The following is a 14402-nucleotide window of genomic DNA, read 5'->3' as shown; positions in this document are numbered from 1 at the left end:
CACAGATGAGGTAACAGAGTAGTTTGGCATTTTGGGAAATACATTTATTCAGTCAGATGAGTGGATTGCTACCACTCTTGTTCGTGCAAGAGCCAGGACATGATGAGCTTAGCATTAAGTTGAAAAGTCAAAGTGTATCTTTAACCAGCACACAAACAATAATGTACAAAGAACCATTTGAGTTTCCAGAGACTGAAGTTACTGCTAGATGTGATGCCATCGTAAATGAAATGTGTACCTGGTTAGATGAGTTTTTTGTGGTAGGCAGATCTGCACAGAGGACAGGAAGGTCTGCGCTCAGTAGAAAAGGCCTCAAAGGCCTCTAGACAGAGCTGGTGGAAGAGGTGGGAACAGGACAGGAGCACGGTGCGTCTGCCTTGTTGATGGCTGGATGCACCGGCTTCTGTTGGGCGGCTGAGGCTACACAAAGCAGTCAGGCAGATGGGGCAGTCCCAGACACCTCTCTGGACAACCTGTTGGTGTTAAACGCACAACACGAGTTACTATCTTGTCATTTGGAAGGGGAGATAACAGACTTTATCCTGGCCACTGCCATGTCATTATAAATAACTCTAAACCAAATCTGGAAGCAACTACCTGACGGGTTTGATCAGACGAGGTGCCAACATGTTTATCAGTGATCCTTATAAAAACAAAGAAACACACGCACAGCTCCACCAATGATTAACCAGAGACAGCTTCCTGTTTTTAGGGGCCAACGTGCCCGGCCGTTAAACGTTTCATAACGAGCCGCACTCCGCTTTATAGAGTTTGCACCCGTGAAAAAGGTGCACATTCACTGTTTGATACTCCATGTCAAGGCTGAGCCACTCCTGCCTTGTGCGCAACCTTTTCACACCAGATAAAGAAGGAGAAAAAAAAAAAGAAAGAAGACATCTTCTTTGCACCCCTCCGCTCCCTCTATGGAAAATGGTACTGGCTGCAAATGAAAGCCAACAATGGCGCCTGGAACAGCAAATCTTAATGTCTTTTCAATCCCTCCACGGCAGTCAAGATGATGAAAAGCCTGCCGTGCATTATCAGACTGGGTCATGTTTTTTGTAAACAGAGGATTATTAGCCTACCCACTGCCATTCATTTGATAAGGTCAATGATCACCACTGGAGTGCCGTGCTTTCTATACAGCAGCTGGGATGCTGTTGTCCTCATGCAAGCGTTAACATGTCAAGGGAAAGGCACGGCTGGGAGGAGGAAGAGTGTTTTACGGGGGCCTTGTTTAATGATGGAAGTGGCTTCTGGTTCAGCAGAGTGTGACTTGTTCCTGACCTGGCTTTGTAGTCGGTCCCAGTCGCTCTCCTGAGGTTCAGAGACATGCTTTCTCTCCAGCTGCTGGAACACTCGTCTGCTTGATGACAGCGAGCGGTTGATATCAGTCAGAAAAGCCTCCGTGTCGGTGTGACAGTATCGGACAAAGCTGTCATTCAACTCCTGCAACTGGCACAAAGGAGGCATGTTTCATTCAGATACACAATAGAGTCGTGTTTTCAGCGAAGGCTAATTGTTTGTGTGTATTGTAATGGCTGAGACATGCTGACAGGGTGCAGTTGTTGAACAGCCAGATCAATACAGTCACATCTCCCACTAACACGGAGAATTAATGGAAACCAGGGAAAACTGGAAAACACATTCCTGACACCTTTTCCGTCTTCTACACAATCATACACATGTTGTGTCCTCTGTCTTGTACACCGTGTTTGTGCACATTACTAAAACTAATAAACTAAATGTTACAGGTGACGTGTCCTGGAATTACTAATCTCGGTTCTTCTCACTGACATCTATAATCATTGGAATGGATGAAATAACGCCCCATTTCTGGACCAGTTTAGCCAGAATAAGTCCTTATTTCCCCACCATGATGTCATCCCTGGCTGAGTGAAGGAGGAAAAAAAAAAGTAAAATATAATTAAAACGGAAGCGCCCGGTCTCCTCGAACATTCTCAAATTGACTGACTTTAAAGACTTCTTTCCATTGTCTGTCCTCATCTGGCTTCTCCCATTTACAGCAGCTGTTGCTAGGCAACAATTAATGACTGCACACGCATGTTTATATCCAAAACATATTCAATAGTCGATGAATAGGCTATTTATATGCAGTATACGTTCCAACAGCACTACGCAATTGATCAATTTACGTAAACGTCTACATAACGTAAGAAACAACATCTTCAATTAGATGATAACACTTATGGAAGATCATGAGATGTGGCTGAAAGCTCTGGAAAAAATGTGTTCAACATTTTCAAAACTATACATACATGTAGGGCTGTAACTGACGGATTAATATGCTGATTTTCAATGAATCACTGGCTTGTTTGTCTATAAAATGTCATAAAATAGTGACAAACAACCATCAGAATTTCCTGAAGCCCAAAGTGACGTCTTTAAAATGCTCGTTTGTCTGAACAACAGATCAACACGGGTAGATATTCAGTCAACTATCAGAGGAGACAAAGAAAAGCAACTAAATACTCACAATTGAGAAGCTGAAACTAGACCATATTTGGCATTTTTGCATCAAAAATGACTCAAATGAATTGATTAGCAAAATCGCTGCCGATCATTTTCGGTCAATCAACTAATAGATGCAGCTCTACATTAATGTGTTGCACTACATCTGGGAAATGCAATGTCATTACTGCTCAGTGTTGCTCAGAGTGGCATTAGCCTCAGCACCTGCTTCCACACATGCATTTGTTTTCTGTCCGTGACACATCTACACACACACAAACACACAGATAAACACACCTACACACACACACACACACAAATACAAGCGCCATCCCTTAGCCGATCATAGTGACATCAGAATTGCTTTACAGCTAGGTTTTTATCACTAATTAAACCAAAGTTGACCATTTGGATGGAGGGTTTTATGAGCCTGGCTGAAGGCAAACAGTACAGCTCTGGTGAACTTTGCCTTGCTCTCTCTGCAGGAGATGTGGACGGGAGAGCAGAGAGAGGAGGAAGAGGAGGTGGAGCGCAGAGGCGTTATCTCACGGCAATCCATCTAGATGCCGGTAGTGTCCCCCTTAATGTGTTGACTCAGGGTCGGACCTCCGAAGTGAGCAAAAATTGAAAGCTGGGCATCAGGATCAGCCGATAAGATTTCTGAAACTGGGCCGATACGTTTTAGTTTTTTCCAGGAACACCTGTGGCTTCCTCATACAAAGATGCTTTATGGCCTCCTGCTATCACAAGGAGTACTGAAAGAATAGGTTCCTCCGTCTCGCACAGGTTCCAGCCCAGCACCAACACGTCTGTTTGCATTACAGTCAGCTAAGCAAATACGTCTTCCCGCTGAAAATCAAGTCAATCAGACCTGTCAGCGCTGTGCTGCGCAGCTCTTGAAGATCATCCTCAGTGTGACAAAAGATATGAGACAATCCCATGACCACCCACAACCACTGAATCACACAACGTGAATGTAAAGTGGCTGACGGCGTCTATGTGGACCAGGACATGGCCTAATGTGTTAGAACACAGTTAATTGGCCCAGTAAACGCCGTGTCTTTGTTTACGTGACACGCTAAGGCATGGTTTATAGGCCAGATGATAGAGACTCACGGGGGGGGGGGGATGGGTAGGACACTCCGACCCTTGGAACACATTAAGAGTGCGGCCCTCACACATTTGTCACTCATGCTTAATCAGCCCGTTTGAAGTGCAGTGCACTCTGCATGATTGCAACTCAACATAGAAATAAATAGGGCCTTTAAGACATTGGACATAGACTGCATGTGTTGGAGCTGACTATTTTAAAGCAGGGTTATTCGATGAATTTGTATGAGAAATGACTCTGCATCACTGAGGAACTGATGTTTGGTGAAAAGAGAAGGTGACCAGACTCATCTCTGGTCATCCAAGGCTTCAAATGGGGGAGGTTCACTAGGTGGCAATGTTCCCTTCTCCTGAGAGCCACCCTGAAGGCAACACAGCCTCAGAGTCAAACGACCCCGTCCACTGGTTGCTCTTCAGGCCAATTTCTAAAATAATCCCTTCATCAAGTCCAATCGTTGCATGATTTATAGCTTTGAAATTGGACAAAGCCTGAAATGACAACCTGCGTCAGGTATCCAAACATCCTGATCAACCTCACCTCTTCACCCGCTCCCATCCAACACAGGAACAAAGCTTCTCACACACACACACACACACACACACACACACACACGAAGGAAAACCAGAACCCAAACATGCACAGGAGACGTCGAGCTTTTGTGTTGACCCTGGAATGTCCAGACTGTTTGACTAAAACACAAAACTCTCTCCTCATTCGTGGACAATCAGTGTATGATTCACAAAGCATCAAAGAAGCTTGAGAGGGTGAGAGCAGGTGAAGGTGTGTCTGTAGGTTAGCGGTGGGGTCAGCGAGTCCCTGAAACCCTCAAGACTCGACGTCCGTCGCAAGCTTTGTTTGACTAACTAAACAGTCTGAAAATGTCAGAGTGAAATGTCGGGGGAAAAAAACGTTCGGAGCCAGATGCAAGGCAATGTGACCTTATGTATGTTCAGTGTGATCCAGAGAAGCGTGATTGATCTATAAGACCGTGTTGCGATCGCTGCAGATCTCAAGTCGAAACTCACCTTTGCCTCGAAGAATTTCCGTCGCAGCCGTTTGTCTTTTGGCCAAACGGATTTTCGCAATTTTCGGTACCTTTTTCGAGCAAGGTGGCCTCGCCAGCATGCTTGAATTCTACACATATAATCACAAAATACATTCAAAAAGTCACCGTCAAAACATTTTGAAATAAGACACAAAAAGCACAAAATGACAACTTGTGTACAAACATCATGGATTTCATGAATAAAACTTTATGCGCAACTACAATACGAGCAGTTTGATCATGCCTCCATGTTTTAATGTAAAGCAGATTCACTTTATTCATAATAGAAATGTGCTGTATACATACAATTATTTAACAACAGATCAACTATTATTACTTATTTTATTGTCACTATTAATTATTTCATGTATAAAACATATTTTAGTATTCGAGGATATTTCTTCCTTCAGCACAAGATGTTTCATTACTTGGTGAGATTGTGCGATGAATTGTTATATTGTGCATCATTGTGAATCTGTCCATCCCATACCATTATTAAAACGTATTTTATGCATTTTTTATCGAGTGCATGTACCTGGTGGCACATTGGTGTCTGAAGAGGCGAGCTGCATCGTGGATCACCCGTATCTCATACTGCTCCTTCCTGCACATTGGGCAGCACCTCCTGCCAGAAAACCTCTCAAAGGCCTGCAAACACGCTCGATGGAAAACATGAGAACACGACAGCAACACCTACAAAGAAACAGTGACATTAGTTATTTAGTGCATCTGAAATGGAAATTGCATCATGCATGCAATTTCATAGGTTGACCGACCGACTATATGGTTTGAAATGTCTCTCATATTTGTTTGAAAAAGCTCTCATACAGTATACAGTCTGTGCACATGCTGTGTGTGTATTTCAGCCTTAAGCCATGCTAAATGTGTGTGTATTCATGCACGTATGAGAATGTGTGTATCTGCCTTTTAAGTGTTATTTGCCGAGAGGATAGAGGGAGTCAGCAGGACCCCCGGTGGGCCGGCTGGGACCTGGACTATAGTCTCCTCTACCTGTGAGTGGGATTCTTTTATGGTCTGAAAGGGGACAGCCACAGCTATTGGGCTTGGCACACAAACCAGTTTACTCAGACCTCTGGAGGGCAGGGGGGAGGCATATTGATTTCCCATTGTTTTTGGCCTGACCAACACACTCCATCACCAGTGAAAGGGCCCCCTGCAGTGTACAATTTCCAGGAGCTCGACAAGCTATTAGACCACAGAGAAATTTCTCGCAATGCTCTCAGGCTGCAAGCTACAGTTTATGGACACAATATAGAAAAAGGGAATAAAAACGTAATCGAAAGCAGAGCACCATTTTCATTTTAAATCCATATTACAGAAAGGAATTCTGACTTGTATTAAAATAATTTAAGAAACACAGCTGACTCAGAACAACTGCTGCTGTAAGCATTTTTAATTGTCATATTAATGCTTGATTGCAAGACTGTGGCACAAAAAAAACGCATCGTTAGAATATGAAGGTTTGCAGGAAAAATGCCAAATCAACAGATTCCCTCCTGTCACTTTCCCTTGTTAGCAGGCTCTAATTAACTTTTTTTTTTTGTCTCCCCGAGTCAAACTAATATTTACATGCGCATCTATGGCAACTGTGCTTTGTGAGGCCGCCTATTCTCGTCCCACATTCTTGAGGAGATTGGCATCTTAAAAGGGGATCGGAAAGGTGTAAAAAGGACTGAATGACCCTCACAGTAACACACTGATTGCTACATCATCACATCACAGTTGAGTTCCAAGGCAGTATGGGTAAATTTGTACAGTTGTCTACACAGATTAGGACATACAGGAACTGCAGGGGGGGGGGGGGGGGGGGAGGTGGAGGCTTTGTGTATGTGCTCATGTGTGTATACGGAAACACAGGTTTCCCCGAGGACAGACAGAACATTGGAAACATGCAAAAAAAGGACAGAAAGAAAGAGCTCTCTCAGAGTGTTAACAGTAGCTACTGTGTTGGGGGAATACCTGAGGCTGAAGGCAGAACTCCTCCCTGCATATTGCACAGGGCTGTGCCGAGTCCCCCTGCTGAACAGACCTCGCCTTGACCCGAGTCCATTCGTCCTCCGTTATTCTCCCAGCAGGGGAGGCCACCAAACCCCACTTCTGAGCTAGAACACATAGGAACAAAATACTGGTTATATATATATATATTCACAAGAAATACAGTATTTTTATGAGTGTTATGAGTGTTTTTTTTAACCTAATGTTAAAGGGGGTGGAGCAGAATCAAGCACATATTCTCTCTCTTCTTGCTGATCTTGTGTCTGCAGACCCCTTTCCTCCGCCACTCTTCTTCTGGGTGCTTTTCTTTTGCCTCTCAGAAAAGGGTCAGAAAGTAGGAAATGTGGATGCAGCAGGCTGCGTGTGATGTGGTCTTGAAAGGCAGCAGAGTTGAGCACCAACTTGTTGCTAGCTTTAGAAGTCAAACCCTGTCAAATATAATATAAAACGTCCATCACTGCATTTTACATAACGTGCTGCAAAGTTGCAAAGGGAGACTTAGTATTTATCTCAGACCAGGATAAGCAATGAATGCAGCTAGATGCATTCTGAACCACACGGTCGAAACACAATAAATCACTGAATGGCCAAATGGAAAATGCTATGACGTTAATTGCCAAAGATATGCAGCAACGAGTGCGTCAAATAAATTACATTTTAAAACGGACAAAGCGCTCAGGTGCAAACTATCTGCTGGTTTCTCTAAAATATTGTAACTCTGACCTCATTTAACTCGTGAATTAGAGAGTACGGTGGCTGTTTTCAATATAAACGGAACTGCATGGCGTTACATTCACACAGGTGTGTTTGCTATCTCATTAAGAAACGGGACAACTTTACTTCGTCTTTCAAACGACACGAGCTTCGAGCTTTAAGTCGGACAATGTCTAAAGACTGAATGCGCGTATTACAAGAAACCGTGACGCTGTATTTGCCATAGTTTTACATTTCTCTGAAAGACAAAATCCAAACCTTCCGCATTGCCATCCTATCAACACAGTGTAGAAGCTGTTACCAGGTAACTCGTCCCGCCTCCTCCCCACGCGGAGCCTCATTGGTGCCTCTGATTGGCTGAGCTGAGACCTCTGGGTTAGCTGAGTGGTTGTTGTTTACAAATTAAAAACACCATACATTTAATTGTGTGCTGTGTTTCATGCCATATATATTGAGTACCAACCAGTTTTTGTGTTTTAAATTAAGTTTTAACTTGTGAATTATGTAATTATATTAATTATTTCAATTCTCAAATGGTAGTAGAAGTACATTTACTCAAGTGATGTTCTTTTTGGTGATTTAAACAAATTAGATAGAAATAAAATTATATTGGAGTGGGATACAAGTTTGCTATGCCACAGAGAAAACAAATGAGATGATAATGATAATTTTACATGAACATAACATCAGCCAAAGTAAAACAAGAAATACAAACCAAAACAAGAAATACCTCCCACTCTTTACAATTTTGAGTTTTTTCAAACTTTGCTTTAGTAGTTCCCTACATTAGCCAACTATAATTAAGAGAGGAATATTGTAGGTTTACATTTGTACTCTTGACTAGCTATCGCATTAAAATGCTGCATTCATTGGTAAAAGTAATAAAATAACTGTACATTTTGCTGAAAATATGTTATTTTACTGAAGTAATATGTATGACTTTAAATTGTAATGGAGTATTTCTACTTTATATATTCTAAGTCAAAGATGTGAATACTTCTTCTGCCACTGCTGATAGTAGCATTTGCATAGTTTTCTATGTCTATCCCCTTCTATCACCATGCAAAGACCATTTTGCTCTTTGAAAACGGTGTGCTGTGTCTCAATCTCACTAATGATTATTTTATTGTCAGGGAGTTGTCGGTGAATAGCTGGAACCTGACCAAAGGAGGTTAGTCTATGTGTCTATAGGTGACTCACCAAGCTGTTGTCAGAGCAGGCAGTGAACAAAGCTAAGCTGCTCATACCTGTGCTGTGAGCTAAGGGATCCCTCCCAGGTCACCCTCACATGGAAACCCATACACACAAACACACAGTCCAAACCGTGTCTTTTTTGTGAGCCTGATGAAAACTTTGCTTTATTTCTCACACACAGCGCGGGTGTGTGTGTGTGTGTGTGTGTGCCTTTTAAAATGCTTTGCAGCCCTGATTGACTTTGATGTGTTCAGTCAGAATCGGTGAAAACAGATGGCCGAGGAGAGGGCTAACGGTGAGGCCTGTCAATCCAGGGAGTCCTCTAAGAAAACAAAGTGAAGACCTAGCTCTGGAAGAGGAGGAAACCCCTGAGCTTCTCAAGAGGCTGCTGCATTCTTGAGATTAGGGCAAGAAAAACGCAGACCACTGCTGTTAATGCCCCAGACAAAGGCGTGGAACAATTTATTAGTTAAGAATTCAAGCTCAGAGCTCAATCAAAGGCCCGGCGTCCACAATGCCAGACTTTGGGCTTTGGTTTGTTGTTTTAAGTAAATAATCATGCTTAAAAGATATGGCAAAGATGGGGCTCAAGTCCCCCATAAAGCCTGCATTCTTCCAACTGTCATCAGAATGGATTTCTGTGTGCGCTTTTATTTTCAACAAGTACATTGTTTGTCTTTTTCTTTATGAATACCATTTTAAAGAGCTTTTTATTTAACTTTCTTCCCCCTGGACCTCTTTACCTGATCTGTGGTATTTTTGAAAAGACAACTCACCTTGACGTGCAAAGAGATGATGACTTAAGCGAAAGGTAAAAAAAAAAAAGAAGTTGAAAAGTAGCAGGGTCGGTTCTTCAGAGCTCATGCATAAGGCGGTGGTGCTCACTGAGATAGAGCTGCAAAGAATTTAAACTAAATCATCTCAGGCACCAGTAGAAAATATGCGAGACAAACACGATGGTAATCAATACTTGAGTAAATAAAGCATCTAGAATAGAGCGAACACTTTCATGATAGTGAGTCGGTTCATACTCATAAAACGGGTCTGCCTCCGTACATCACACACTGTGATATAGTGCATTGTTGTCAGATGAGTAATTGCTGTGAGATATAGATGAGAGAGGGCAGCCCATAATGGTTAATTAACAATTATGTCAGCCAGTGAGATGACCAGGAGACCAATCACTTTGATAGGAGACAGTGGAGCGGGACAGAAATCTAATTATTTTATGACTTGACCCATAATGCTTCCTTAACAGGACTTTAATCACTCCATGGTGGATAGGAGTCCCCCATGGCTATCTGGGAGTGAACCAGTCAGTGGAGGACAGCGATGCTTTACTATTTGCTGTTATCTCCTGCGTCATTGCTGAGTAAGTAAGCTATAAAAGAACACAGCCATCATTACAGCTGTGTTGGTTGCTTTTTAGAGAGATGGAACTCCTAATGATTAGACATGTCCTTTGTAAATGAAATACAAATCACCCCAGGCTTTTGGTTTTACTTCATTTACTAAGTGCTACATTACCTCATACTTGGACCTAACAATGGATTTCCTATAAATCTCCGGCTAGTTGAAATGATGAAGGGGCTCACATATCACAAAATGTGCCAGTGCTTATTAGCACTTGAGAAGTTATTGATCGGGCATTTTGATTAATATCTGCTGGGGGGCTACGGTGGCATTCAGAGGCCCTTGGAGGCCTGCTGGGAAACTGGCTGGGACTTCACACTCTCACTTACCTCCAGTTTGTGCTGACTGCCAGCCTGAGCTCTGGCAAGACGACAGCCACTGCAGCGCCTCGATGCCAGGAATAATAGGAACTCACCCTCTATTTCCCAATTCCTCACCATTCTTCAGCCATAATGAAAGCAGGGGAATGGCTTTGGAGGGTTTACTTATTGTATAGATTGTAGGCCTATGGGTGTATGGGTCAGCACCAGGGTAGGAAAACTGTTAAATGATTAGCAATGTTGTGCTCTGAGCGTATGGTCCAAAATCACAGTGAGATGCATTTTCAGTTTGACAATTTTGTTTTTTATTCATTTGAAATATGAACCAAAAAAGGTTCGGTACTATTCCATAAATCACCCATAAATCTGGGACGACAGGTGAAAAACAGCCTTTTGGCTAACTCTGGCACATTTGCAGAAATGTTTTTATTAATGTGCACTGTCCCGTTCAAATAAACCAATAAAATAAAAAATAAATAAATAAACCTGTACCAGAACAACAGTATTGCATTTTGGGTACCTTTGGCTGAGCTGAGCATGCAGTGAGTGATTTCAATGTAATGTCACTGCAGCGTGAACCGATAACTTCTGGCATGGTTGTGCGGCCATCTTTCTCCATAATGGACAATAATTGAGCAGAATCCATCAGTAAAGCCAGAAATAGACCACCATAATGGCCATAAAATGTGCCCTGTGAAAGCACGAGCACTGAAAATCCAGCCGCCCCCGCTGCGTCTGAGAGGCACTGCAACTTCTACACATTCCCTTTCATCTTTACATTTTGACTCCATGCTGATTACATACAATGCACACCCAGTTGAGTCAAATCATATACCTTTTAAGCACAAAGTGCAGTCGATTGGCCTTTGAGGGGTGTTACCGGCACAATGTATGGCAGTAATTCCGCTAAATAAAAGATGCTTGATTGACAACTTGACATCAAATGTGTCTGACGTAATTGCCAGATCCATCAGTACTATGTGAACACCTTGATTGTATTTCTGAGATCAGCGCATGAAAAATTCCAAATCCTTGTGCTGGAAACACCAGCATGTTTGTCATGGCTGTGGAGAATTACACCCACATTCATCAACTCCTGTCACAGAGGAGCTACTGTAAATGTAATTAACTTATTTCATTTTTTAAAAGAGCACCTGAATTAAATAAACAGTGCTGCTGGAGACTTCCTAAATCAGCACCAGCTGCTATTTCATCTGACTGGACGAGTGCAAAGGGCATACAGTTTGCCTGTGCTGTGGGGAATGTGTTTGTAGTGAGTCTCATAAATGCCAAGTTCTTTGGGCAATAAGAATAAATATCACAACCACTCTCTAGAATTACCACATAATTGGGGACTTTCCGCGTCTGCACAGGACCCCGCTGTCTCCTCCTCCTACTCTACATGTACTACAACGGATGAGTCCATATTTAGGTGATGAGGGGTGGGAACATGGTGGGAAGAGCCATATTTAGCCTGTCAATGCACACAATGTAAGACTGCTTCACGACAACAACAAGAAAGAAAACTGTGAGCAACTTGCATATTTTTTGCACAACATATTTTAGTGTGGGATTTTCACATATTGTATATCATTTTTCAGGTTCATGTAAAAGAGGTATATGTGCTAAATGTTGTGTCCCAAACTAGATAATAATCACACAATAATTGCTTTTGTGTGATTTACTGTTAGTATAAATAGTAGTACATTGTTTTATTGCATGCTACCTGCAAAAACATTATTATGTTAAGAGACATTGTCTTTCTATTTCATCCTTACTGACCGCCAGAGGCAGTGCTTAACACTGGATGTATCCCGTCTCGCGCATGCGCAGGTCGAATATTTATATCAACAAAGTCACGTGTGACCTCGGATGACCACCGTCATCTATAAGTTCCGGTGTCATCCTGAGCTCAGTCCTTTTTTTCTTCTCGCGTCGCAGGTTAGCTACCATGGTAGCTTAAACAAGGATGTGTCTACGATCAAGACATATTAGAGCTCGTCGCTGTAGCCTTGTGACTACCGGTCGGAGTTGCGGTTCTCTCGCCCTCCAAAGGCTGCGACGAGCTGTCCCTCTTCGGAGGGAAAGGTGTGTTCGCCGTTCGGACATCGAGCCCCGGACTGGTGGACGCCTCTATCATCGGTCGTCACCAGTCTGATAAGGGTCAGCTAAGTCGTGATGACAGCAATCGGTAAGATCGATTAACATTGTTTTCTATAACAGTTGTTTGTTCCACGGTTGGCAGAGCGCTTCCGCTCTAGTAATCGAGTGGCGCGCTAACGAGAGCGTAGAATTACGCTGTCGGCTCGCCCTTCACAGTGTTACGGCTATCACAGTTAGCAGAGTGTTCCTGCAGGGTATCCTTACAGCTGTCACAGTTAACAGAGCGTCCTCGCTCAGGTTAACTCAGTGGGAAACTAGCTAAAACAAAAGCTGATACTGGGACTGCGTCCATCAACTTTGTATCCTTACGGCTGTCACAGTTAACAGAGCTGTCACAGTTAACAGAGCGTCCTCGCTCAGGTTAACTCAGTGGGAAACTAGCTAAACAGAGCTGATACTGGGACTGCGTCCATCAACTTTGTATCCTTACGGCTGTCACAGTTAACAGAGCGTCCTCGCTCAGGTTAACTCAGTGGAAAACTAGCTAAACAAAGCTGATACTGGGGCTGTAGCCATCAACTTTGTATCCTTACAGCTGTCACAGTTAACAGAGCGTCCTCGCTCAGGTTAACTCAGTGGGAAACTAGCTAAACAGAAGCTGAGACTGGGACTGCGTCCAGCAACTTTGTATCCTTACGGCTGTCACAGTTAACAGAGCGTCCTCGCTCAGGTTAACTCAGTGGGAAACTAGATAAACAAAGCTGGTACTGGGGCTGTGGCCATCAACTTTGTAGCATTACAACGATCACAGTTAGCGGAATGTGCTCGCTCAGGCTAACTCGGTGAATGCTAGTTATACTAAATCAACATTGAGGTTGTGCCCATTGATGGTTTTGACGCATTACGGCTGTCGAGTTCGCTCCGGCTAACTAGACTAAGCTAATACTCTGTGTGTCCATTGATTGTTGTAAACATTATGGACATATCGGTAGCGGATATCAGTTAGCAGAGTGCCCTCGCTCAGGCTAACTGGTAGCACACCAAGAGTTACAGCACCTGTCCAAGTGGAGAGTGTCCTCGCACTGTAAGGACTGTGGGTTTTTTTGTCCGTTTTCACAGTAGCAGAGTGCTCTCGCTCAAGCTAACTGGTGGGGCACCAATATCTGCAGCAACTATCCGAGTGAAGAGAGTGTCCTCGCTCCCCTCTCACTAGGAGAACTGTTTTCCTGACCTGTTCCACAGTAGCAGAGTGCTCTCGCTCGCTCAAGCTAACTGGTGGGACACCAATATCTGCAGCAGCTGTCTTAGTGAAGAGTGTCCTCGCTCCCCTCTCACTGTAAGGACTGTGTTCTTTTTGTCCGTTTTTCACAGTAGCAGAGTGCTCTCGCTCAAGCTAACTGGTGGGACACCAATATCGGCAGCAACTAGTTTAGTGAAGAGTGTCCTCGCCCCTCTCACTATAAGGACTTTGCCTGACCTGTTTCCACAGTGGCAGAGTGCTCTCGCTCAAGCTAACTGGTGGGACACCAATATCGGCAGCAACTATCTTAGTGAAGAGTGTCCTCGCTCCCCTCTCACTGTACGGACTGTGGTCTGTTTTGTCCGTTTTTACGGTAACAGAGTGCTCTCGCTCAAGCTAACTGGGGGGACACTAATATCTGCAGCAACTATCTTAGTGAAGAGAGTGGGCTTAGAGAGTGTCCTCGCCCCTCTCACTATAAGGACTTTGCCTGACCTGTTTCCGCAGTTGCAGAGTGCTCTCGCTCAGGCTAACTGGTGGGTCACCAATATCCGCAGCGGCTGGCTAAGGGAAGAGTGTCCGAAGGATCACTCGCCACTGACTGCCCCCTGCCTGTTCTCTCAACCTTCAGCAGAGCGCTCTCGCTCGGACTGATTGGGAATTCCGCATAAACTAGTGGGACAAGGGTTCCACCAGAATCGCGGCCATGTTCAACTCTCCCGGCTGTAGGACCTGTATAGCTCCTCTTCAGCCGGAGGACGGCCCTGACCTCTT

General features: G+C 43.7%; 1 protein-coding gene across 1 annotated transcript; it reads right to left on the bottom strand.

Moving 5' to 3' along the window:
- Positions 1-242: 242 nt before the first annotated feature.
- Positions 243-7631, bottom strand: rnf32 (ring finger protein 32; the record flags this gene model as incomplete). The annotated part of the gene is made up of 7 exons (XM_079292369.1): positions 243-473; positions 1288-1455; positions 4609-4717; positions 5164-5321; positions 6609-6751; positions 6844-7072; positions 7617-7631. 7 exons carry the CDS (start codon positions 7629-7631, stop codon positions 243-245), a joined length of 1053 nt encoding a protein of 350 aa, XP_079148495.1.
- Positions 7632-14402: the final 6771 nt, after the last annotated feature.

The sequence above is a fragment of the Melanostigma gelatinosum genome (assembly GCF_949748355.1).
Source record: "Melanostigma gelatinosum genome assembly, chromosome: 20".
NCBI lineage: Eukaryota > Metazoa > Chordata > Actinopteri > Perciformes > Zoarcidae > Melanostigma > Melanostigma gelatinosum.
Note: the sequence above shows the minus strand (reverse complement) of the source record. Positions and strands in the feature narration are given on the sequence as shown.